At 44.1% G+C, this 26,637-nt stretch overlaps 1 protein-coding gene across 6 annotated transcripts in view; it reads right to left on the bottom strand.

Annotated features, from left to right (window-relative positions):
* Window positions 1-1,922: 1,922 nt before the first annotated feature.
* The window catches only part of LOC100876533 (band 7 protein AGAP004871), a 61,592-nt gene continuing 36,877 nt past the window's right edge, over window positions 1,923-26,637 (bottom strand). The window contains exons 1-7 of one of the 6 annotated variants that reach the window (XR_013040142.1): window positions 10,270-10,658; window positions 9,200-9,508; window positions 8,009-8,189; window positions 6,062-6,223; window positions 3,768-3,913; window positions 3,437-3,656; window positions 1,923-3,050 (exon numbers count right to left, since the gene is read on the bottom strand). Coding sequence is in view for 5 of the 6 variants with exons in the window: in XM_076538205.1 (XP_076394320.1) it covers window positions 3,441-3,656; window positions 3,768-3,933; window positions 6,062-6,223; window positions 8,009-8,189; window positions 9,200-9,508; window positions 10,270-10,330 (1,095 nt within the window). In the remaining variant the exon portion in view is untranslated. Of the gene's footprint in view, window positions 3,051-3,436; window positions 3,657-3,767; window positions 3,934-6,061; window positions 6,224-8,008; window positions 8,190-9,199; window positions 9,509-10,269; window positions 10,659-26,637 lie in introns of those variants that run through there. The other 5 variants (XM_076538205.1, XM_076538206.1, XM_076538208.1 and 2 more) reach the window with 5 other exon arrangements.

Here is a 26,637-nt window from a genome sequence, read left to right as displayed (position 1 = left end):
TGATCGGTACCGTTAATGCACCCACTGTTCCTTCGTCCCGTGCTTCGCCGATAAAATCGTTTGTCGATTTCTCATCGTAAACGAAAGCGAGTTATACCCTCGTTTTGCTCGATTTCGACCGTGAACGCAACACACCGGGGAACAAATAATTTTGTTCGATTTTACAACGAGAATTCTAAATTCCCTTGACGATCGAAGTTAGACGATACGTCGAAAAAGTTGCGCGTGTAATCCCGGCGAGCAAAGTAGCAGTTTGATCGTGTCAAATAATCTGATTAACGATCGAATAAACGAGCCTGTTGCGCTGTAACCGGGCTAACAGCTACCTATTATTTAGCCAGTCACGTCTTCGTCGGGGGATAAGCGAGGATGAACGTGATCATCCCTTAATTTCGTGAGGCAAAATTATTCTCCGGTGTACGGTATCTCATTTCCGTGGGATACACATCGAAACGCGTAACGATACGGTTAGTTGTACGTGATAACTCATCCGTGTCGGTGAAACCCGTACCCTTTAGTTGCCAGGCGATTCAAACACGGGGCTTGTTTTGTCGGTGGTTGACTTTAACCATTATTTCGAGCTCCGTACAAATTGTACACGATGTATTCGCTACTCTCGAAGGACCATTCCCTTTCTACGATATTTTATTCCGTTTCGAAACGAAAGATCGTATCACGAATCGAAGGGCGTCAATTTCGGAATTTGAAGGTTGCAGGTGAAATTCGCGTGGTCGAAGCAGCATCGTGCGCGAAACCATTAGGGTCCAGTTGGACGAAACGGTTGAAAACGGCGTCGTATCTTCTCGCCTGGCCGTCACCTCCACGGTTAATTTTCTCCGTGAAAAATTAGTCGACAGCGGAGGAGGGCAAAGGGGTGTACCGGGGATGGAAAGTTCGCGTCGAGTTCAGGCGAAATAAGTACGGCCGAAGAACGGGGTGAAAAGTTGGCTGCGCCGGCTACGAAGAGGGGGGAGGTTTGTAAAACGTGTACGTTCGTAGCAGTTTCGCGAGACGTGGGCGAGAAAAAGCGAGCAAAGTACGAAGGGAAAAGCGGGGTTGTAGGTTGGTGGCCTTGGTGGAATGAAAAAATTTTTAATTGCAACCGTAAGCCGACCTCGTCGCCGTCCGAGACGCGAGCGGCTGCTAATTATCGTCCAAGAAATTACGGGGTATTAAAGAGGCGAGTCGCGAACCTCGTCCCCGGGACAATGCTCGGCTCTGGGCTGGCTTTATTGTTCCCTCGTTGAATCACCGGAGATTCCTGGTCGCCGGATGTAATGCAAAAAACAAGCAGCACCCGTTTTCCACCAGTCAGCGATAACCACGATGAAAGTTATCGAATTCGTTGAATGCATACCCCGTGGTTCTCGTTGAAAGCGGTACGCTTTGCTTGACCCTTGTCTCTTTCGGTTTTCTCTTTTCGCATTCAGTATCCCGTGGCCCCTTTTCAAAAGGTGCTTCCAGCTACGACGATTCTCTCTTTAACGTATGATAATATTGCCTTTTTGCTCGGCTGCCTCGTTAATTTCCTCTGTCGTTTTCAATGGGAACATCCCTTTCCATCTATCTTGTTCGTGCGTTATCGCGGTGAAACGATGCTCGCTAAAATACCGATCTCCCGTTTCTACGCAAATTTCAATTCATCGCCTCGCGCTAACGAGCACGTAAGCTTTCGCGTATTTTGTCGTTTCGTGTCGTAGCTCGCGTCGGATGCCAAAAATACACGAACGCATTTCAAACGCCACCGCGTACCTTTAATTCCTCCAAAATCAAAGAATCTAGGGGATGTCTAGATGGATGGTTATACAAAAGTTTGCTCGCTTTAAAAGCCAGCATTTCTGAATGATACCGTCGACACTAATTAATCGTGAATCACAACCTCATTATAACGACTATTTGTTAAACGCCGTAAAAGAAACGTGTAACTTTATACGAGTTTTTATTTGACGAACATTCGGAATATACATAAGATACATTATAGAAAATCCTTCGAAGGTACGTCGATCATCGAATATATTTTCAAACGTACATGCTTTTACTTTCGAGACAATTTATTCGGAAAATCGTGTTTCACGGTTACATTTATCCTCGTGCTCGGTTTTGTTAGCGGAGCACAAGGATGAGTTGCCGTTCAAGTTGAACGCGAATGATCGACGAAACGTCGCTCTCCCGGTTATAAACGTAATTGCTGTGTATCTCGATGGTTATCTCTTTGACTGGATTACGAGTGTCCGTGTGACATTTCGCTGTAGTGAGTACGAATTAATTTCGCAGGCAAATATTTGAGCCAAAGGAATTAATATCCTGCGGGCTACCGTGTTTATTAATTACGCTCTTCAATATTAGTTTCTGCTGACGGAAACCGCGGAAGTACTCAATTTCCGGCAATTGCATCGTCGTATACAGTCACGCGTTTCATCGAACGCGAACATTTTTCGACGAAACGCTCGTTTCTGTATTATAGTCGGTCGAACGACATCGATTTGTTAAAAGTTTTGATCGCAAAGAAAATTCTAATCGAGTCTATCGTTGGTCGTCAAAACTTTCGAAAGTTGCTCGGATATTTGCATCGGATATCCTCTGCAACGAGAAGAGTGCCAAGGCAACGACGTTTATTTATTCGATTTCGAGCCCGTCACCGTAATCTCCGTGTTCACAATGAATTATCCCCTTTTCCTTTTATTTCTAACAGGATACTTCCTCGGAGTTTTTTCACGCAACGGCGGAAGCTGTTTAATCCTGGCTATGCCCATGTGTCGTGGCACGGTTAACAAGCGCCATAACTCATACAAGAATTTCCCGCGTAAATAATAGTCCGGGTTAAAGCTCCTCCGTTGTTTATAAAACATTCTACATACATTACCCTCTGGATATTTCGTTCTGTTAAAAACGGAAGGGAAAGCGGTACAGCTCCGGCCGAATTTAATAAAAATTGAAATTTATTCTCTCTGTTCGTTGCTTGTTCGTTCATTCGGCGTTTTACCGGAGAAAACGAGTTCGATTATTTTTAATTAAACGATTTCCTTCCCGATCAACACTCGTTCGATAACCTGTAATTAAAGTAGTCGTCTTATCGTTTGATCGGTAATTTCAATTAGTATATTTTCTTTGTACAGCGCGAGAACGTCAGATAAAACGTAGAAAACCAAGCCGAACAAATATGACAAGCGTGCGATTTGCACGGATGAAACACGTGGATGGGATGGGATCGTGAAATTTACTTAAAGGGAGGCACGCTTTGACGACCAGTAAGCTCGTCGAGTTCTGCTTACCAACATATCGGTTTCCGATCAAGTATATCTGCTAATCGATCAATCAAAGAGCCTGTAATTAACTCGACGTGCCGACCGAAGATCACGAAATTCCTTTTCTTCGCTCTCCGTACCGATTCGTGGCTAACGCGCGGCGATACGTAATTACATACGTAATTCCTCACCTTCCTACTTCGTTGCTTTAAACTTGTTCTTATCAGCTTCCGAATGAACCTTCAACTGCTTCGAAGGCAGCAGCTCCGGTGACGTTTGAGGAGTGTCCTGTATTTCCTTGGCATGGAAATTACTCGTGAAGAACGAAGCCAGAAATTCGACGGGCAGCGGAAAAATGATGGTCGAATTCTTTTCCGCGGAAATGTTGCTCAACGTTTGCAAATACCGCAGCTGGTTAACAAAAAATGATATCGCTGAGAGACTAATCGATTCCGAATCAGGCGAGGCAAATGTTCGTTAGAAATTACGAAGCTATCGTCGATGTTCGAGACTGGAACGTACCTGAAGGGCAGCTGGACTTAGGGAAATGACGTCGCTGGCCTCTTTCAGAGCTCGGGAAGCCAACATCTCTCCCTCCGCCGCAATCACTTTGGCCCGAGCCTCCCTTGTGGCTTCTGCCTCCGTCGCCATTGCTCGTTGCAACTGCACTGGCAGGCGAACGTCCTTTCTGAATCGAATATACCTTATAGTTTACTAGAAATTACCTAACTCGAGACTTATACCGTGACCTTAGAAAATTCGGCAACTTCGTGATCGCTGCTATATCAGTATTTTAAATGTGGACAATTTTCTTTTTTCTTGGAACAATATTTTTTCTCGTGATCCTAGAAGTACTTACAGTAAACCCCTTGAAAGTTATTATTCATTTATATCGCTTCGTGAAAAGGAGCTCCGAAGATTACGCATGCATGTTAAGCTTCAAAGGTAGCGTAAGCTCTTAAGCCCCGAACCAGTTATATTCGAGTAAAATAAAAATGTTCTCGCTGTGCTTTTCAAGTTTCCTCGTTCGCTAGACGTTGGTCATTTTTAAAACAACAAGACGCACGAGGGAGACGATATTTTACGGCGACGCGTACGTTGCCAAAATGCACTCCACTCTTCGGTAGAGGTGACAGAGGCATAAATAGACGTCCAACGTTACTTTCTACTCCTCGATCATTTCGGGATGCCTAATGTTTCTTGCATCGTTTTTTACTTCTACAGAACTAAACTTCGACGAGATTTATCGCGCAAGTTTCCCTGCAGAGCATGTATCAAAACGGGGGAAAAAATTGACTAAATTCGATCGACTATGCGTAAAGTCGTGTCGGGTTTCGATAGCCCTTTGGAACACCGGCAAAGAGCCTCTTTGAAAGGTACTCGAGCTTTCTTCAGCAGCCCGCGACTCTAGTGTCTGGCTAGTGCAACGCCTGTTCTCGTGAACATCGAGACCAAAGGGTTCTTCCTTTTTGGGGAGCCATCGAGAGTTCGCGGCTGCTCTCTAGTGTGCGCGCTTATGCGCCCTCACGTATAACCTCGTGCGTGAAAACTTTATTCTCTTTAATACTCGTATTTTTTTCAGAAAATAAACTCTGTAAAAACACGATATTAATTGCGATACGCAGCGACGGAAGTTTAGAGGAAAAATTTAGGACGCTATGAAAGCTACGAGGGTGAACTCGTATTTTAAATTTCAAATGCGACCATTCGCAATTGGAAATGATACGCGATTTCTACGATCGTAACTTCGTTCAAACTTCGACCTTTTCTTTCGTTCATAATTTTATAAAGTGCTCGCAATCAACTCTTTCGAACTTCTTGGTACATTAAATTTTCTGGACACGAAGAAAGCACGATTCGCGATCAATAAATATTCAAAAGATTTGGCAAGAGAAAACTGCTCGAGACAAAATAATTTGCCATTGAATTACTCGGTCGGATAGGAAAATTCAGTTCAAAAGCGAGGGTGGTTAAATACAATGTAGAGAATCATTCGCCGCGAGGAACAGCCAATCGATCGATCATCGCAACGAATGCTTGATGTATAAAAGCACGATAAATATCATTCTGCGCGAGAAAGAGCTTATCCTCGGCACGGAAAGCGTATCGTGCTCCATTGAACTTACTGGAAAGAATCGACGGTGAAATATAGCAGCGATCGAGACACGGTATCGACAGCCACGATGAAATCGTTCGAGCTTCACAATAGACACGATATTGCGGCAACTTCAAAAATTCCTGATCGCTGTCGCTTCTCGATCTATCTCGGCTTCGCTAGTAATTGTCTCTTTCATCCTTGCTCAGGTTCGATTCAACGTCGACTACTATATCCTGTATCATGGAACCGAGAACTTGATCGTGTTCGATGCCTGTGAACCGGAATTAATTCGTTTGCGGTGTTCAGAAGTCGGATTTTATGCTCGATTATACTCCTCTTCTATCCTGTACTACCGATCAAATATAAGAACAGTCTCTGGATTTATAAGTGGAGTATTTCTCATAATAATTTACACCGCTAGAAAAACTGAGAGCACGACATGTACAATCGCTGCTCCTTTCATGGCAGATTCTGCTGGAGGGTAGTTAATCTCGGAGACTAGTTAGTATCAGTCTAATGGAGTGATGGGTCATGTTCTGCTAGTCCATGTACCAAGAGCCCAAGGGTTCACGCGAGGGTGGATTTTTCCTACTAATTTAACGGTACAACCTAGATGTAAGCCCCTAAGACTGTAATATACTGGATCTTGATCGCGAGAACCTCTCTATATTATAACTCGTAAGGCAACTTTGGCAATTTTTCTGCGGTCGATACTTACATTTCTACGCGTTCGACCTTGACACCCCAAGGATCCGTGGCTTCGTCAAGAGACGTTTGCATAGTGTGCGAGATTGTTTCGCGTTCGGATAGGATCTCGGCCAAGTTCCTCGTTCCAAGGACCGTCCTCAGCGTACTGGCGGCCAACAGTCGAGTGGAATGACTGAAACGAGCAACGAGTTTGTTTGCGCTAAATTACACGGAATCTCGCGAATATCAGTGAAGTGGTTTTGAGAGAACAGTTTTTCCACCGTGGACGGAGGGCTGGAAACAAGAACGTCACAAATCATTTTCCCTCGTGACATTTCGTATTCAACCGAAGCATGAATACGAGTGTAACTTTAATTATTTCCTCGGCTTTTTCGCAATTGAACGTTGAGTCAACGTGGCCACTCTCGTTGTACGCCGGGAAATTTTCAGGTAACGGTATAATCCTAATTACTCGGAATTCGTTCATTTTTTAGCGTAATATTACTTGAAAGCCTCCTCTAAATGTCGGATTTTTTGAAATCAAACGATGTTTCGGATTACGCTTCTCACGATTTCAGCAAGCTTTATTTGCTTCTCGATCGGCTAGGAACGCTGTGCTGTTCAAATAACAGAAGCTTTTGGTTGAAAAGTTACACAACCAGAGATAGGAAAATTAATTGGTATATACAAATAGAACGGTCAGAGTTATTAAGGTTTCCATACGCATTTAATCAGATTTTTCAAAGCAACTCGGGGAAAGCTATCTCGACGAGATGAACTCTCGAAACGATCGCTTGTTAACATTTCAATAAAGCTGTTTTCGTCATTGAACGATTAAAGTACTTCAACTTTTAACTTTATACTCGTATAACCAGGGAAATTTGCCTGGTAAAATTTATTTCTGCTTTCAAAAAATCGGCTGGTTGATAACACGAAAATATAGAGGAATGGCTGGCAGTTAATTCCCAGGAAGGTTTTGTAAATTTTGCACTCTCGTGATTGTCAAATAAACTTTCAATTTTACGTTACGAAAAAAATGATCGACAATACTGCAGTCACGTTACTTTCGTCCCTGAATCGAGAGCAAATCGTGAACAATAATTCCGTCTGTTTTTTTTATTTTTTTTGTCACGAATGGTGCACTATTCATAGGCTCTCTCTTTAGTCACTCGTTACAAGATTCCACGTGCTGCAACTGAATTACATGAACGTAAGTTCGGAGTGAACATTAATTTGTTAAAGATGTGGTTTACTTTGACACGAAACTGAAAACGAAAAGTTGCACGCTTCATAGCGAAGACAGGCGTAAATATACACATTGGTGGTGCTCAAACGGTTAAACGTGCGATGATCGCGTTTTCTCTGAATCCTTTAGCCACGAACGAAGCGTGAAAAGCAACGGAAACGAGTGGTATAAGTGTTAGGGAGTTTTTCAACGAGCGGTAGCCGGACGTTCGCGACCCATTTGCATTACGCGAACGAAATCTCTGTTACGATAGCGTGTGCATTCCCTCGGACATTTTCTACTCTGTCTCCCAGGCGACGCATTAGCACGCTTGCATTCATTCCGTCGGGTTAAAAGGGAAACACGGTTACGGTATTACGGTTATTAAAAATTCTGCACGGTCTACGGTCGTACACGGATAAAATATTAGGTCGTTGCATCAAGTTTTGTTCCTCATTTTTTATATATAACGAAGACTTTTGCTTCTATAAAATTGACTCTTGTAAGTCTTACAAGTGTCGCAGATATTAAAACACGAGTTGAGAGAGACACGATCTTGGAGAACGTCGATAAATCCTCGTTAATGTTCTGTTCTTTGTCTTCTAAGTACATAAAATATTATTGGAAATTCATTTTTCCTCTGTCTATCCCACTGATATTTTTATTCAAAAATAAATATCAACGCCGAGGGATATTCGTTTAATTAAAAGTTCTACATTTTCAGTATCACGGAATGCAAAATATGTCGCTCACCTGTAATTAGCTATTTTAATTACGGCATTGAGTGGTTCTTTTATGCGATAATACACGACCGCGTCGACGCTCACTGTCACGGAGTCCTTGGTGAGGACTTCCTGTGGCGGGACGTCGAAAGACACCGTCCTCAGATCAACTCGGACACAGTTGTCCACGCATGGCATCACGAAAAATGTTCCTGTAACATGCATCGATTTCATCGTAACTATACTGTTCCGATCAATAAATTCAAATTTTCATCGCGCTTCGCAAATACAACATTTTCGCGTTTTAGTCACTGGGTGATCGAGGCAAAAAATATCCATTTTAATGAAATATTCGTTTTAATTAAATATCTCCTTTTATTAAACATGTTTACATTCGAACGCGTCCAAACATTATATTAATTTATATGTTACGCTCGTGATATACAGGTTAACTCAAAATTTAGAAACACAGAAATATAATTTGGTACAAAATTTTTGCTATGTAGTCCATGATTTTTCTTAGGCTTAAATTTTTTCTATTTTATTTTTTACGAGAATTTGATGTAAGCTTTTTGTAACGGGTCCTGAGGGACTGTGCCTCGATTTGGAAGATCGTGAAATTCGATTAGTTTGGTAAACGAAGGAACGTTCTAAAACAAATATGAACGAAAACGAGTAAACTATGGGATTGAAAAATAACAGTATTCGGTTGGAATATTCTGGACACCCTCTATTAGCGGTATTTATATAGATTCAATATAAAAAACAAATTTCCTTTGTTGCTCGCTCTGTCGACAAGTTTCAGGCGGTTATTAAATTTGCCTGTGTTCGTTGATTGAACATTATTGAGCAAACAGTTTTCATAAAAAATTTCATTCAAGTTCCGAATATTTTTCTGTGTGCGTCGAGTAATTTCTATTTCATGTGTAGCAATTTACGAAAAAAAAAATTAATTATAAGTTGGATTTTACAATTGTTCGTACATTTTAATCGCGCTGTCGTCAACAGAATGTAGAATCGTAAAATTTTTGAAATTGGCAGGACAAAAGAAAAAATGAGCGGCGATAAAAAATTATAGAATAATTCAAAGGGGAGTACCGTTACCACTTATTAAATTCGATAAAAGTTCCATTAAAAGCGTAGAACGAAGACGGCGGCGTAAGAATTGTTCCAAGAAGCGTATCTCGGAAATGAACGCGAAATTGCCTGGTCGTGTTTTTACCTGGTCCGCAAGCTGCGCCCTTCAAGCGTCCCATTCTGAACACGACAGCCCTTTCGTACTCCTGCACAACCTTGAACGTGAAGCACAGCGAGAACGGGAGGGTAACGAGCACCAGCAGAAAGGATCCTATGGTCGCAAGAATCTCGACGAATCTCGTCATAGTGCCAACTTTGTTCTCTTCCGCCATTTGCGACCCAGTCACCGTAGATTCTTCCGAGATCCCAACAAACAGTGTCAAGGAAAAGAAAATGAAAATGAAAACGCGAAATGGAGTTTGGAGATTGCTTTGCTTCCTCGATGGGTGGAACTCTACGCGAAACGTTCTAATTAATGGACGCTATACGGGGTGATTTGTCATTGGTTTATACGCTTAACGATTTCTTGCCCTCGGTCCCTTTTTGAGGGCGGCGCGTTGCAAAAGCAATCATGCAAAGACCTTTCGCTCGGATCCTCCTCGGTAAATTGCGCGTGAAATGGAACACGGCTGCCAGAAAAGTAATTCGCCTATCCTGTCTCTCTCGCGGACAGGCTTTCTCGTTAATTTCATCCCGCCGTGTTTCGACGCTTTCCGCGGTGTCTTTTCAAGTTTTTCCTCCATCTCGTATCGGAACTACATTTTTAGACGACGCGCGTTGGGATCAAACGGAACAATACATAACTGTTTTTTCCTTTGCAGCTTGGCGTATATCGGTCACAGATCGACGTAGAAATTGTAAATCGAGAATGCATGCGAATTTCAATTTTTCAACAGCAATTTAATGCATTGACCACCGCGTTAATTGCTTTGTATTTGGTTCGTTTAATTTCCGCGGAAACAATTCAACGAGGAAGTTAGTGGCGGATAAACAAAACATAGAACACCGGGCTGCATAGAAAATTACCAATTTAACATTGTTTGTGTCCCGAAATACAACAATCGATGTTGGTCGGCTACCGAGAACGATCCGTGTTCAATGGTTTCTGTGCGGAACATCGGTAAAAAGGAGTTCTATTTTTTCCGTTGTTCCAGCTTTTATAGAAGCCTTAACAATAGCAACGAGAGAAGGATATCGAGCAACGTGGTGTCTCACTGAACTCAACGAAGCATTCGATTCCACCACTGTCAGTTTTCGTGCATCCGTAGTGCACCATACCGCAAGCCACCAAAAAATTCCTTTACTCCTCTTCGTCTCTTCGGCCGGTGCTTTGATCGAGAGTTTTTTTACCACGCACGACGGAAGAAAAAGAAGAAAGAAATACTATTATATCTATTCTGCGATGTATTCGATTGTTCTAACCGCCTGATCGAGGTTGTCAGTATTGTTCGAAAGTCCGTGGCGTTCGATTGGCGAGAATTCGCGGAGCCATCGGAGGTCGGAGGAAACCCGGAGGCGAAGGAACTCGAGAATCCGTTCACGGTGGAGGCGATCGGGCTACTAAGGAACCGCGTGAATCTAGCTCGCGATTCGCCTACCATAATAGCAAGCAAGATTCGATCGAGGGCTCGATCGCGAGCGAACAGCCAGCCACGACGAGAGACGCGTCCGGCCAGCTGGCTGGATGTTACCACACGCACGACCGCACCACCGCAAACCTCTACCAAATTAACCGTCGTCGGGCATACGTACACGCTCGCTGTTTATGTACATAATGAGTAATTGCTCGATGCGGTCCGACGAAAAGCAGCATTCTTCCGTGGCCGTCGCCCTCGCGCGATAAATCCACGCTTCTTACCGTCCGTCGCTGTTTGCTTTCGAACTTGGAGGAACCTTGGGAGGAGCTAGCGATAGCTCGAAGAGTTACCAGGATGGAAGGAAGTTAAAGTCTAGGAAGGACTTACGAATCCCATTTGCGGACCGAGGGAGCCTATGCGGAACAAGATTTTATGTAGGCTGGGTAGATCCCTAGGGATGACTGTCTCCGCTCGTTCGTAGTTGATAAATTTTCAGATTTACAAAATTTCGAGCTTATGTAGGATGAAGAGGACAAGAAGGCGTGGGTTAAAATATGATGCTAATCCTTAGCGCTCGTAATAATTCAGGATAACGTGCGTCGTCCCGAATACGACTGTTTCCGTTGTTCCTGTGAAACGTGCTAATAGCCTCGTAATTCTTGATCGCTGGAGAATCTGTAAGCACGCGTGTTATGCAAGATGCGTTTCATCAGCAGAACCATTCAGCCTGACTCATCTCCTAATTGTTATTCTTAGAGACGTTGGTTTATGAACGTTCCGGTTTTATATACCGCGGTCTGCCTAGCCGTGTTATTAACAACACGGCCGCGTACAAACAATTTGTTCCCCGTTTCGCGAGCAACGTCGAACAGACTTCTCTTCTCCGACTCCTCTCTTTTTTCCCTTTCGGCGCTGTTTACGCGTCCGACTTTCGACGAGATTCTCGATCGAGGGATTTAACGAGCGGAACGCCGTCGTCTATTTTTTATTTCTTCGGTGCGATTACGAGATCGGTGAATGGCGATCAACTGTAATTTATCGGTAGGTCGAGGATCCCGATGTCGGGCGTCGGTACTCTCGTCAGCGACATCATTGTCATAATTATCATTAACGACGGCGTACACGGGATCGCAATTTGCCGACCGTTCGCAAATAGCTCGAAATAAAGTTCGTCGGTGCATGCAAATTAGTACAATCGCCTCGCTTACTGATATTTTAACGAAATAATTGGCACTTTGATACGTGGACGCTTCATCTGGTCCGGAAATTCCATGGAATTCGCGTTAAAACGTATAAAATTAACGATTCGTTTGATCGAGAAGAATACGTGCCAATTAATATTGCCGATGGTACAATTATTTCGCGTTATTTCGACTGGTCGTAACAATTCATTCCTACGGCTGCTAACGCGTTAATTGTAACGTTGAAAGCGGTAATGTTCACCAAATTGCGTTATAGTAATAGTATAATTATCGGTGGAAGATATTTCTATCTTTAGCGACGATATAACGCGAGGCTACTGTATCAGAATTTCGTTTTCTTTTTACTTGCACGAAGCGTAATTTATGGAGTTCGGTCGTCGTTATTCAAATTTGTCGAAGCATTTTTACCCAGGTTCAGCGATAACTTTTTTATAACACGATACAGAATCATCAGGTGAAGCTTTTTTTTCTCAGTTAAAAACTGAAAATTAAAAACTCGTTAGTCGTGATGGAACGATATTGTCCTCCGCGAAAGAGAGTAACCAGTGAATCGATCGGCGCGTACTTTAGTCTTTCAGGCAATACGAAATAGGTATTCCTGCCAATCGATCCTGTTCAAATTTGTTCGTATTCATGCGTATCGGGATCGTTACACTAATTAGTGTAATCATATATTCGCATCGTTGCACGTCTCACCGTAGATTTCAATGGACGAATTAAAAACACCGAAAATTGAAATATGCGCATGCATTACTCGGTAAAGCTCATCAACTTTACTAATTCGTCGAAAATTACGCTTCTCTATCTCGTCTTTTCATTCGCTTTTTAAAACCCGGTTTGCTTCGAGCAGGATTTAACTTTGTTAATCTTTTTAGTTCTTCGGCGGTCTGCTAATATCTGGACGTATCGATATCGTGTTTTTCGTGTATTCTACAAGGGAGTTTTCTAAGGTTCTTTGAGGCATACATTAACGTCCGCGAATGCGTGGTTTGGCGTTTGTGGGAGGCCTCGTAAACGTCAACATCCGGTTCCCCCGTCGCCTTTACGTTCAGTCCATTAATAATAATCAGCTACCGGATACACCCGTAAGCCGACGCTGCTTCTAATGGCTAAGAAGCTGCACGCCTAGATTACACGCGAGATAATGTCGTATTCGCTCGATGATAACCTCCTCTTGGGATGCCGCGCGATCGCATATGCGAATATTAAACTTGTTCACGACAGTCGCGACATAAAATATGGCTACGTCTAAAGTGGAGACATCGCAGTCGAAACAATATCGCGGATTTCGCGAGAGGCTCGGATTTCTTCGGTTTCGCTATGAAAATGTCTATGTACCAGACGACAGTTATTAATCGTGCAATCGGTTCATTTTGAAATTGGTATCCTGCATTATTAGCGCGACGAGTCAGGCTTGTTAGCCCACATTGCGATTCTGTCGGTTTGAAAGCACAGGCCATTACCACGAAATGTGTCACGTCAGAAGTTAGCTCGAAACAGCCTTCGCGTCTCCGTGACACGATAGGCGCAGAAACGGCGAATTAACGTTATTCTGCATTAAGTGCATTGATCCATCGATTTCGCTCGCTGCGATCCCCTGACAAACGTCTCCGAGTCCTCGCTTTCACCGCTCGTTACCTTTATGAGTTAGCATCCAGGCTGCCAGCGAGTTCTCGGTGAGTTAATTAACTCCCTGTTCGGAGTCCCGTAATTGATTGTGCGCTTTGATTATCGGTTGCCAATCGCGTTGACCGCAGACTGCGCGTCTGCTTTGACGATCCGCGAATACGATTAATACCAACACTGTGGCAGTAAGTGTCATAATACGAAATCGCTTCTAGACAGAAAATGTGTCGTTTTGGGAATGTCACCAAAGCCCTCGAGGTTGTCTCGTCTTTATCGACAGATATGTCGTTTGTATGAAGAACGGTGAAACTTTGTAGTATAGACGTATCGATAACGTTCCAAGTCAATTATAATAAAGGAAGAATTTGTAAGTCAAGAGGGATTCGACGCGTGAGAATTCCACACATGGTCATTCGGTGTGGCGATTTGGCGCGTGAAGTTTCGATACGCGGAGAATTGATGCGTAAAAATTCGATCCGTGGTAATTCCACACATGGTGTTTCGGTATATGAGGACTCGACGCGTGTAAATTCGATACGTGTACAAATAGTGATTCGAGGGAATTCAACACGCGGGGGTTTGACGCGTGCATGATGTGTATGATGACTCGACGAAATGAAATTCGACACGTGGTGATTCGATTTGCGAGAATTCGACGCGTGAGAATTTGATGCGTGACTTTCGGAGCGTATTGATTGCAAGCCTCAATAATATAAAATTCATTGATTTCCCAAAAACTTAAAGAAACCCTAGGAATATGAACAAACCGTATTGTTGATCTACATCTGTTAAGTAAGGGAATTGTAATCTATAGCGACGGCGACCTAGATCGCAAAGAATCTGATAAATCGTGAGCTTCGGTATGTCCGGTATCCCCGGGCGCGATAAATAACACGTTGTATCGATCTGATAGACTATGGAGCAATCGCGTATTGCATTCAGCTCCATGAATTCCATGGCTGGGAAGTTGTAACGTTGTTCGTAGCCGCGGCGGCGATTGTCGACGTTTAATAGATGCTCTGTATACATCCTGAACACCCTCTACGTGGGATTAGGATGCGGGTGCAACAACGTGGAGGGAGCGCCACTTCGAGGCAACGCGTCGTTCCATCGAAACGCAATCGGCCGCATTCGAAATAGCCGCATCGTGAACTCCACCGCGAAATGAGAATTAATTGTGTGCCGATAATAACGTAATCGCGGGGACAGTAACGGCTGGCCAACCGGGGCGCAATGCTTCCGAGCAGCGTTAATGGAATCAAAAATGGTACACTCGTCCGCGGTGATTGCGTTCATACCTAACCGTCATACAGTTTTCATTTCAAATTTTGTTTCCAGCATTCTGTACACTAATTATAATTATACGTCTGCAGCGTGGTATAACGCGACGACGGATTATCAGAGTTAATGACGATTAATTAGACTACGATATAATTGGAGAGTGACTTCTTGCAGATTGTGTAGGGAAAATATTAAAATTGCTTAATCGGCATAATACGGTTTAGACAGGCAACTAGTTTCGTCCATTCGGTGCGAATTTCACCGAGATTGTTTCGCTACGTGCATAATACAACGTGCGAGCATAATGTCCGTGATTATTCTAGCACGTTAAAGTTGCGCCTTGACGACGTACCACATGGTTCACTCCACTTTCGCAAGCTATGCCGTTTCGTTCGCTTCAACGTTTCACAATGCAATCTAGAGGCCGCTTTGTCTGGATCTTATTATTCCCATGAAATTTCAGGTCCCTCGTTACGAAGCAATTTATTCGACGGCTCGCGGGGAAACATTTTGATTCGCCGCTAATAAAGGACAACGAAATTACTCTCGTTTGGAGGTATTGTAGAACGACGACGTCTAAGAGCTGAAACGGTAAGTGTCTCCGTATTTACTTGACAGGGGGCTTCATCTTTCGACGAGAAACACGATGCAGCTTCATCGGCGTCCTTTTCTTATTATACACTGCCGATCAAAAGTGTCGGTCCGTTTGAAACGGAGCTTCAAATACAACGTTGTTATCGTTCCTCGACAAATGCTGATCTCGTTGTTCGAACTTTTTAACGCAGTGCTCTAACGGCTCTTCTAACTTTAACGAGTGTTGGAAGACTTATTCTAAAGTCGTGCAGACGCGTCAGATTAGGAGAAGCTAGCACGTAGAGACGCTGCATCGATTGGAAAGGGCGAAAAGCCAAGAACAGTGTAAATCCTGCGAAGCAAAGTACCTCCTGCCGGTGTGCACCGGCTATCCAGGGATCGGTGATCGGTGATTGACGACACGGCTGACGTTGGCTACGGAATCAAGCCAGCAGCCTCCGTTATATCCGTCCTGGTGTTTGTAGCTCGTGTGTACGCTCGTTCCTGCTAGAGTAAATCCGGAGGATAACTAGGTGTTACGGGAGAAGGAAACGAGCAGGAAGTTAGGGTGGCTCGTACGACGGCGATTCTTTAACCCTCCCTTGCTTGACTGCGTAAACTTTGCGGGCTACTAAATCCGGTGTTATGTAACCAAGGATAAGGGGTGGGGCGAGATTTATGCGGTTACAAGGGTTCTTCGAGCTGCGGCTTGTTATTTGTATTACATGATGGCGGTCGTGTCTTATGGTAAGACGGAGAGATCCATGAAACGAATAGAAGGGAGATAAAGCGTGTTTCGTACGGAATCTGCTAAAGCCAACTGGCGGTCTTTATTTTACATGCAAGGATAGTCGATTTAAACGACCTACGTCGTCTATTCGGGTCCAAACTTTTAAGAATAGTTTAGGGGGAGTCTAAGGGAAGCTTACGGAGAGTTTATAGAATAATCTACGCGTGTTTCTTCCTGTTCCTGGTACGTTTTCCTGGTTTACCCGAGTCTATATCGATAAACCGTTAATTCTACTCGCGTCGTGTTCGTGTCGATTTCATCCTCGAATCGTAGCTTTCACAAATTCCAGGAAAATGGCCTTTTAAGTAAGCGGCAGCTGTCAAGAAGGTAACGGGTATCGAATATGTTTAACATCGTCGAAACGCGTCACGGCGAAACGTGCTTGAATAGTAGACGCAACAGGTAGGCTTAAAAGAAGCATCGGCAACTGTACGAGAGTAATGGAAATTAACGATTTATTAAACCCCTGGTTTATATTATACTTCAACGCGTAGTACGAGCAACACTTTTTTGAATTATTCACGGTTTCGATAGAGCCGCATTTCCGTCGTTCGAATTATTGCCTCCTTACTCGAACCGAACATGTGTCGCATGATTGTTGGTATTTGCTTGTTTGCGAATATCAGAGGATCGCCATCTTCGAGATACATTCGGGAACGGCAGTGTGCAATAGCGGGAAGGGGTGAGAAAGCGTGGGTTAGCCAATGCGGTGATCCTGTGGGAGTACTTGAACCGTGATCACGTTGTTAACCCTCCTGTATCCTATCTCCATCCCTTCATCCTTCTACCACGGCCGTACGTCTTTCACGTACAGGCGCACCAGCATCTAAATTGTCCACTGTCTAGTGTTATCTGTCTTCCTCTTGTTTTTTCTCCCTCGACAACGTCGCTTGCGAAACCGTCGAATAAAGAATCGACCATTTAAATTCTCCAGAAACCGAGATTCTAAGTTTTCATTCGCTTTTAATCCCTCTACTTACCGTTCGTACATCGTGTATCACGCGTACACGCGCAAAACCAACATGCCAGTCGGTATATTCAGATCGCATAGAGACATCGACGATTGAATCGCGCGATTTGGGAATCGCATAATCAGATCTGAGGTGTACTGGCCGAAACACGCGCGTATTTTGATCAGCACGTGAGCATCGTGCACACATCGCAATATGGTGCTTGTCCGTCGAGATAATCATCTCGGAACGTTTGATGAGCAAATCACGCGCATGAACGTGTTCGGAAATAGAACCTTTTGCTGCCATAAGAAACCACTTTTCGATTGTATGCGACTGTGAACATTTTGGGGTTTATACAGGTTGCTTCAAAAGCAGAATATAGAGAATTTGTTCTCGAAATTCCGAGGCTAATTGGAGGTATAATCGAAAGCAAGCTGGAAGCGAGGTTGATTCGAAACAAGCAAATACCTTGAAAGGTATGTGCACGAGGTGCGGGCGTACGCTCGATCGGGTTCGAAATATCGCGCATGGCGGTGGCACGTCGAAAGGGAACTGGTCTGATACCATTATCGGCCACGAGGACTCGCAGCTCGTTAAGGATGATTCAAGATAATATTGGCCGGCTGACCATTCTACTAAACGTTTACAGGTCGATCGTCGAGCATTCACTGTGCCTGCCGATCTCGTCTAATGGCTGGTACGTGCTGTTCGTCGAGGATCTTCCGGTCAGGACGTGCCCGATAGCCGCCTCCTGCGTACCCGCTTTACATACGCGCTCGAGTATATCGTGTATCTTGTATCGACGAGGCGAAATTAGCGGTTAAAGCATCGAAATCGGCGCATCGGCCTATCGAACGCTTTACAACGTTCGAGTGTCCTCCAGAATGCGATTTATTACGATCCATCGCTATGTTTCGCTTGACGTGACTGACAAAGGTATACCATAAGCCGCGATAGCGTTACGATTCAGAAATTGAACAGAATTATTAATTAACGAACGATTCTCGTACGTACGAGCATTTCATACCGGATCGAGCGTTTCTACGGTTGAAATGTATTATTTCGAATACTCAATTAGGTATTCGATTTATTCGTCAATAATAACAGGAAGCCGGGTATAATTAAGCAGACAGATAGCGCGCCCAGCCGCGCCATCGGCGTTCCAACGAATTATAATAAATGTTGCACATCAGCGTCCCGCGTCGAAAACTTCTGATACAAGAAAATCGTACCGATATATCGACATGAAAATTTGAATAATTTTTAATATACGGACGAACGGTACGAGAAGCGAATGAAATTGGAATTTATTTTAATTATACGTCTGATTTTCGTGAACGCGAACTCGTGTGCCTGTAATTGACACCGTCGTCAGAGTTGCGAAGGTGTTTCTAAACTCTCGTTAGACTCCGGCTAGATATTCGCTAAGCTGTTCTCCGAGCGAATGTAGGTGTGCACGTCGGCGCCCATAAGCTCCTCGGTGGGCAGTTGATCTGCCCATCAGCGATCTAAACAACGTACGCTCGAGGGATCTGGTCGCGTCAGCGCGTTTCGAAATCTGGTTGGTCCAGTCGCGGCGAGTCACGAGGCTCGTTGCTGTTTCTGTCGCTTAATAACAATGGTTGGGCCTCGGTGTGGTCGACGGGTTGTCCAACTAGGCCGCAGAACGCAAAATCAACGGGTCACGTTGCACCGCGAACGCGGCTGGAATGCGATTTATGCAGCTGCACATCGAATGTCGTGGATATCCGTGATCGATTCCCCATGGCAGCTCGCGATAATAGCGCAATATTCAGCCAACGTACGCTACTTCCGCTCGCATTGTATCGTTCGATGTTATTATTTTAGCGACGAGATTGTATCGTCGTCTGGTTAATGTTATACAGAACGTGGACTATCATGTGCGAAGGGTTGGGCGTGTTTGCCGAAAGAAATCGGTATCGATACCGAGCATGTGCTATGTTATTCTATGCAAAATACGTCAACGAGTGTAAATTCGTAGTCGAATTGGATAGCGATCGAGGCTTGTCGAAAACAAAACTGTTTAAAGTATGTCGGATAGACGGTTGCGCCGTTCAGGTTATGCTTCCTGGATCGGAAAGTACGTATTTGTCGCCCGGGACGAAGCACGATTGACAAACAAATTAGCCAAAGTTGTTAGTCATGAGCGGCAAAAGTAACGAAAATATTTCATGACAAGGCTCGCCGAACGAGATAATTAGCGCGAGCTCGTCGCTGGTAGGCTAATCCCGTCCGAGGGGCGAACCTTGGTGGCCGTGCTTTGACGGTAAGCCCTGCACGTATTGCCCCAACAATACCGTTTCCTCTGTGTCGCATGCGAGAGCAGTAAATCGGAGAAAACCGGATTAACCAACACGCGCACCGTTTCCTCTCTTTACCGCTCCCGAAACTATCGCCGCAACTAACATCGTATAAAGGAACACTTCTCTGCCGTCAGTTTCAAAATTGCTTTGACCGACTGCCTTCCTATCTATAACGTTATGAAATTAACCGAATAGAACAGTGGTAGGCTAACGAACAAGACCGTGGTTAGTCACGGTTACGGTTCGAAATCATTAACGAAATTTACCGTCGTTTTCTTTTTGAAAATCGTTAGGGTCGCCGCAACGATGCCTGTACGCTCGACGAAGATAATGAATGAAATTCTCTTTCATTACCGGTACCGGGTCTCGTTAAATACGCTGGGACACTGGGGTTCAAAATTATAACAGAATTCAACAACGGTTGCAAGCAAATGGTCGGAACGAAAAGCGGCTCGGATTTACCACGTACTAGCCGCAATGATCTCGCGGTTCGTTTACGAACGACCTGCATTCGGCTATGCCGTATTTTTGCGCTGAAAAGCTACCAATCGTGATGGAGTTTATTATTATTCTCTTCATTCGATTAAACTTTCATTTCCATTGGTCAAATGAAATGAACTGCTGCGTACTTAAACGAATTTAAATCGATGACGTGCAGTACGTTCCGAAAAATCAACTTTGAAAATCGGGGCTGCAAACTCTTCGTATCTGAAAGGATCGAGAACGTTTCGATCCGTGATAAGTGATTTCGCTTTGGAGATAAGAACATAACTTGGAGTTATATCGTAGATTTGGCACTCTCGTTATTCCAGGTGATTACCGGTAGACTCTTTAAAAGCGAACTTAACGGGCACAGTTTGCGCGTCGACCTAATATGAAGAGAAAGAATTAAATTAGTAAAATTACACCCAGGGGCAGCCAATTCCAGCTGGGGAATCTACAAGTCAAACGAACTGCACCCTCCTCGATCTTTCTTTCGTTGCTTATATTCCCCGGAGAGTGATTTCTTCCCCTTTCTTGCCCCGACGAGATTAAGATTCCCTCACCTTACATTAACCCTCTTGACCCCGGTTCCTCGACTTCGACCTGTCTGCCCGGGTTATTAGCCCGGCGATATTCTTAGTTTGGGACTATGATTAAATTTTCAAGCGAACGACTCTTTCCTTTTCACCTTAACGCGGGCTTAATTTCTCCGAGGTACGATGTACTGTGCAGCTAACGCGTTAAACATTCGAAGACAGTTACGAGTACCTCGAAAGAGAATTCTAGCCAACTTGACGACGGCTAATTAGATATGTTAATTATTCAATTTCTTCGATCGTTCGATCTTTAACTCGAGTTTTCCTCGATTCAGATCGATAAATTCTATTAAGTCCGTTCGATTTGCTGAGTCACTTGTTCTTTCTACGTTGATAATCTGAAACGACGATATATCGAAGAAATCGGAAAGCGTGTAGGTGGTAATACACGTCGAGACGAGTATATCGATATTTAACGTGTCATAGGTTACCGGGTTAGTTTCAGAAAATATGACCAAAGAGAATTTCGTGTAGCGGGTTCGGTGTACCGCCGGTGAATAACGCTGTTAATACTTTCGTAGAGTGCATACGTCGCACATTTTACCTCGGACCATTTTATGATCGTGGATTCTTTAATTTAAACTTTACGACGACAACTTTGAAATTCACTCGTGCTGTAACCGGGGAAATCGATATCTTCTTTCTTGGAATTTTTGAAGCCGAGAGAATCGTGGAGCGAGAGAGAAAACGAGCGAGAAATAATATTTCCTTGTTCGTTTTGGTCGTAGGACGAACCGTGGTCACGGAATATCACGAAACGAGTAAAAATTCCGAGCTTACGAATAATTTATGGGAAGATTCCCTTTTCTGTCGTCGAACGAGCTCGCAAACTTTCCAACGTAGTTTGTTCTTCTTCGTCGAACCAGCAGGACACCGGGATGACCTAGCAACTTTGTAGCAGTTATTCGAAGATCGATGAGCGTGCAGTGAAACGCGACGAGGCGTTAATGCGATCAAAAGTGGAGCCGGCCGGATGTTCGCTGGACGGTGGATTCGTTAAAAACATGCTATTAATACGATAAACAGCGACGAATTGGTTTGTGCATTTACAACGGAGAGAAAAATGATTCGTTCGACGATGACTGCATGTTCTGATGGCACACTTTGATGTTTAAACGTTATTTCAGCATATTCCATTGAAATCGTTCCATTGTGCAAGCCGCGCGGACAATGGTCGATCACTTTGGCTCGATGAAATTACAGGATGCAAGTTAACTATTCACGCCGTTGTTATCAAACTGTTTCGTGATTCGAAAAAGTAGATCCCCATTCAGTCGAAATATCCAATAACACTGGTGAAATTAATTGCTTTTCATGGGTTGCGAGTGCTTTTGTTTGATGAATCGTAGCTGTTTGTTCTGCGAGGAATATTGCGTTTATCGTTTTTGAAATTTAAACCGATGGATAAACACGAACATAAACGTTGAAAACACTTCCGAAAACATGGATCCGACGGCTTCAGTAGTACGAGTACGCCGCAGGTCAGACGAGATCTTTCAACGTCTCGCGATTCTAATTGGCCCGTTTGATTCCACGTAGCCTAAATATAGCGGGAGGTTATCTTAATTCGATGAACGCTTCCCTGGAGGTTTGTAGGGAACGAGGGTGACCGAGACGAAGACAATTAACCGAGGAAGAACGGATTAATAGAAAAGACCGATTAAGAGGTGAAAGATTAAGAGGCGGGGTGTCCCCGAGTCCCAGTGTGTTTTCATTTGCTCGAATCACTCGTCATTCCGTAGTTAATCTTGGCCAACGAGTGAACAAGGGATGAACCCGTTGGCGCAACGGGGTCGTTAGTTTTAATCGTTTCACTGCTATTAGTTCGAGCCTCTTTCTCCGTCGCTTTTTCCTTCCTCTTCCGCTCCTTTTTTCCACCAAATCTTTTCAGTTGCCGAACTTCGACTCGACCATTCTCGCCTCCTTCCTTCTTTAAGTGCGTACTCTCTGGTGGCCGGGCTCAGACGACCTTATCGATGGCGGACATTAAACGTCCTTCGTCCCCGAGCAACGCCCGAATCCAACTCCGCGACACGAATTTCTCGAACTACGGAGCTCGATGGCACCCTACGGTATCGTTTTTCCTCGAAACGCGGACAACCGTGGATTCGGATCACGACAAATGTTATCGCCGAGTGGCTGACAAGTTGATTCTTTGGATGATAATATGACCGATTCGACCCGATGGGATGTAAGTTAACGCGTTCGAGCTGCATCGAAACGACGACAGCATATACGCTGCGAGAAAACTTGTTTCACGAGACTGTTATCGCGCACTCGGGTGCAATACAGGATTCCCTCGGTTAACAGAAAATATAGGATCTCCCTTGACACCCTTTGCCTCTCCAATGGAATATTCTACTCCGTAATTAAATATTCATCGTTGAATCTGTAGCTCGAGTCTTCCCTCTAAAAAGCCGATTATAATTAAGCTCGAATAAAAGTCCGCGTTAAGTTCAGCGAATGTTCGCGATTTATATTTCATACGCGTCTACGCCGTTCGATTTAATCGCCGCGAAACCCTCTTTCCCCTAGCTTTCTTTTCCCATTAAGCGGTCGCTATTAATGTTCGGGATAAAATCAAAGTACTTGCGGTACGTAATTTCGATTCGAAGCGATCGCGGTTACAGTCGCTGGCAGCTATCAAAATATATTCTCCAATTTCCCTCCACTCGATCGTAGATAACAAACGGTTAAAGCCGGTCGTTAAGAATTGAATTTTCAGTTACCGCGATGGATTTTATCGAACGATTCAGACAGCCGCGCAATTCAGTCGCGAAATTCTGATCTTGCGGAGGGTTGTTCCCGCTCGCAGACGGTAACAGCGAAGGGGAGAGAACGGCCTTGTATTTTTCTCGATTTCCGTATACACTCTGAACGCAACTATTTCACCGTTGTCTGTCACCGCCCCGCTAGTCTAGCCGCGGTCAGAATTTTCAACGTGCTTCAGCGGAAGAATAAAGCGGGAACGGTGCGTGTCGAACAAAGAGCGAGCACGCACGTTTTATTACCATTGTTGCAGCCCGGTCACGGTCAATCGTTCATTGCAATGTATTGATAACGGTTTTCCATCAGCGACGTATTCATATCTAGGTTATTCCGCGCTATTTCACCGATACCGGGTGAAATTGACTTTTCAACCGGGAACGAGAACAAAAATAAAAAAAGGAGATCAATCGTGTATGCGTTATCGTGTTTCGAGCAGCGAATTTTGGTCGCCCGAAGAAATTCGTGTTAGGATACGTTGAAGAACGATCCCGTGTACTCGAGGTGCAACGTACGCTTCTTTTGCCCGAGAACAGGATGAGAAAATTTTCATAGGTTACTTTTAAAACAAGTCATTCGACGAAGTTACGAAGATAATCAATGCATGCGCCGTAAATGAAATATTCCGTATATTGCGTCCTACACGATTACACGCCTCTCCTTATTAATTCAACTACACGCTGGTAACTTTAAACTTTATTTTCGCGAAACGGTGTTTCGCACACAGGTTAAAGCGTTTATCCCCTTAACTTTGCTGCAGTATGAAACGATAAAAGTTATCCAGCGCGAAGCATCGCCGACACAAGACACTTCCGCTAAATACCGTTCTTTATTCCGGCAAAAACTAGTGGATTTTTTTTCGTAACGCGACCGAAATCCACTCCGGGAGCAGAGAAGAGAATCCGTGGCTCGGGCATTGAAAGAAGGTAGCCGCGGTTAGAAGCATTTTAATGCAAATGCATGAACATCTGGGATTCCCGTTGCGGCGCCGCGACTGAATCACGCGGAAACGGAAGATAACATTCTCAAGGTAAGTCCTTCCTGCGGCTACAGCTTCACGCAAATGCGACTCGCTGAAATTCCACGAGCAACCCAGCGCGCGACCAGTCCCGGACCAAGCGTTTAACAGGCTGCATGAAAAATTCATGCACCTTTATCTGCCGTGGATTATGCTGCTGACCACGAACCTCGTTTCTACCGAGCTTCCGTATGCAACGTTTTTAACCTCGTTGTCTCTCTAAATTGAAACGCTTTATTAAATACAGACAGCACGAAAGAACAGTTGAACCGCTGCTCCTGCAATGGCCTTATCTTCGGTTTAAAACTAAACAATGATTTCTAAGTAAATCTACCTCACCCTTAAATGCTTCTATAGAGAATTAACGAATCTATCTGTCCAATTACTTTTTTATTATTCGAGGTTCACAGCGTTTGCCACTTTATTAAATTCTTGAGAAAGCAATTCGAGTCGAAACAACTAGCTACTCTTTTATGCATAACCTGCTACCGATATCAGCGCGCATTGCCGAATAATAATATCCCGTTGCGACAATTCTTTCCACCTGTATTGTATCCGTGGTGTAGATTCTACACGAATCGTAGGGGGTCGCCTAGAATATTAAATTGCCTGCTGAACAGCTTCTCGGCTTATTGGCTACGTCGAGACGCTGGCTGTCTTATTAACACGGCGAGATTCGACAGTCAGCTGCACGTTCAAGTCTGCATTCACCTTCGGGGAAGCTTCTTATTTATGCATTAAAGGTTCAACTTTTTTGCCCTACCTTTATCTTAAGATCATAAGCCGAATTTTCTGTTAAGTCTTTTTTTAGTAATAATAAAAGGAGATAAGATATTTAACTTTGCTAGTGTTACAGTCAGTATGCATCGATAGACGATCGACGATTTAATTCGTCCGAGCTAATTAGAGAGACAAACAAACGTCACGAAGGGAATGAATCGTTTTGCAGGCTAGTTTCTCTTGGCTACACGGTCGCCGTTCCTATTTGCAGCGACGAAAGTAAGCAGAAGAGATAGCCGATCCATCAGAGCGAGGAACATCCTGACGGCACCGCTACAAATCATAGCTCGTCGCCTCGTTTTCCTGTCTTTCCTCTCCGTGTTTCTCGTCTTTTCCCACAGCGAACTGAGAATCGAGAATCCAGAACGAGGAAAAGAGTGAAAAATGAAGGAGGACCAGGCGACAGAAGGAGAGAGAGAAGGCAAGAGACAGGACAGGACAATACCCTTGAGTTCCATCGTGACCAGCATTTTCGATTCGTCGCATAATTCATTTTTTCCCCTTCCCCTTTTTCAGCCTCGTCTCTTCTCGCGACGCCACCGGCAACCCCTGCTCTCTTTTTGCTCGTCTTGCCACCGCGGTTGGATGGTTTTTTCTATTTCTCTTTTTTTTTTATCAAGAGTGGCCTCCAGGACACGGTCGGAACGTTTTTCGAGGTATCGATCATTTTCGCACACGGGAAACCGCCAGGGATATTACGTCGGTGAAAATTTTCTTCCACTGTCGATGCTGCTTCGAAAATAATCCATCAGATTCTTTCGCGAACAACGTTTGATAGGATTTCTTATTCTCGGGGAGGGAATAAGAAATATAAAACACGGATTCCGGTTGACTGTCGAACGTTGAGAATTAATTTATTCCATTTTAAAAGTTGGTATACCAATCGAATTCAAGGATCATCGAGCTCGCGATATTCGTCGCTTTCTGTTGGTACAACAAGCACCGGAAATGTTACATATGTCCGTTAAAAGAGATCCACGGAAGCGTCCAAGCCAAGAAACGAGATAATATTTAGATAAGAAAGAGATACAATAGCAGGGGAAAATTGGCTGGGAAGCTCGGCGGTTAGTTCGAAGTTTCACCCAATTTCTTCGCGGTGTTTCCTTCTTACCGGCAACTTCTCTTTCGTTTTACCAAGAGGATCAGCGAAGAGAGATACGAGTCGTTTCCAACCGAGTCGAAAACTTTTCGCATCGCGGAATTCACCGTATTAATTATCGAGTTTATTTTGGTTGCCCATTAACAAACCGAGTTTACTGAAGATGTCGTCGTTAAAACTTGCTGCAGCCGACACTTACGGCTCGGTGTCCGTATTTTCAACTCCGCGTCTCGTAAACCACTCGAAAAATGTAACGAACTCCGCGAGGAACGATGCACAACTCGAGAATCATCGTTGACGTACGTACAATGATTTGTTTAGACGCTTTCAAATTATGACACCGAATTGCTGTGAGCTTTCAACGACGCATAGATGCTTCCCATTAATTTAAATTACGCGTTTCGAGCAGATTTATTTTGCATTGCCGCGCGGAATCTTTTATGTCCGTACACTGTCGATTATCCGCCTCGCGAACCTCGACATATAATTAAAACGGGTGATTAGCACAATCGCTC

The sequence above is a fragment of the Megachile rotundata genome, chromosome 12 (genome assembly GCF_050947335.1).
Source record: "Megachile rotundata isolate GNS110a chromosome 12, iyMegRotu1, whole genome shotgun sequence".
NCBI lineage: Eukaryota > Metazoa > Arthropoda > Insecta > Hymenoptera > Megachilidae > Megachile > Megachile rotundata.
The sequence above is the reverse complement of the archived record's forward strand: the minus strand, read 5'-3'. Positions and strand labels throughout refer to the sequence as shown.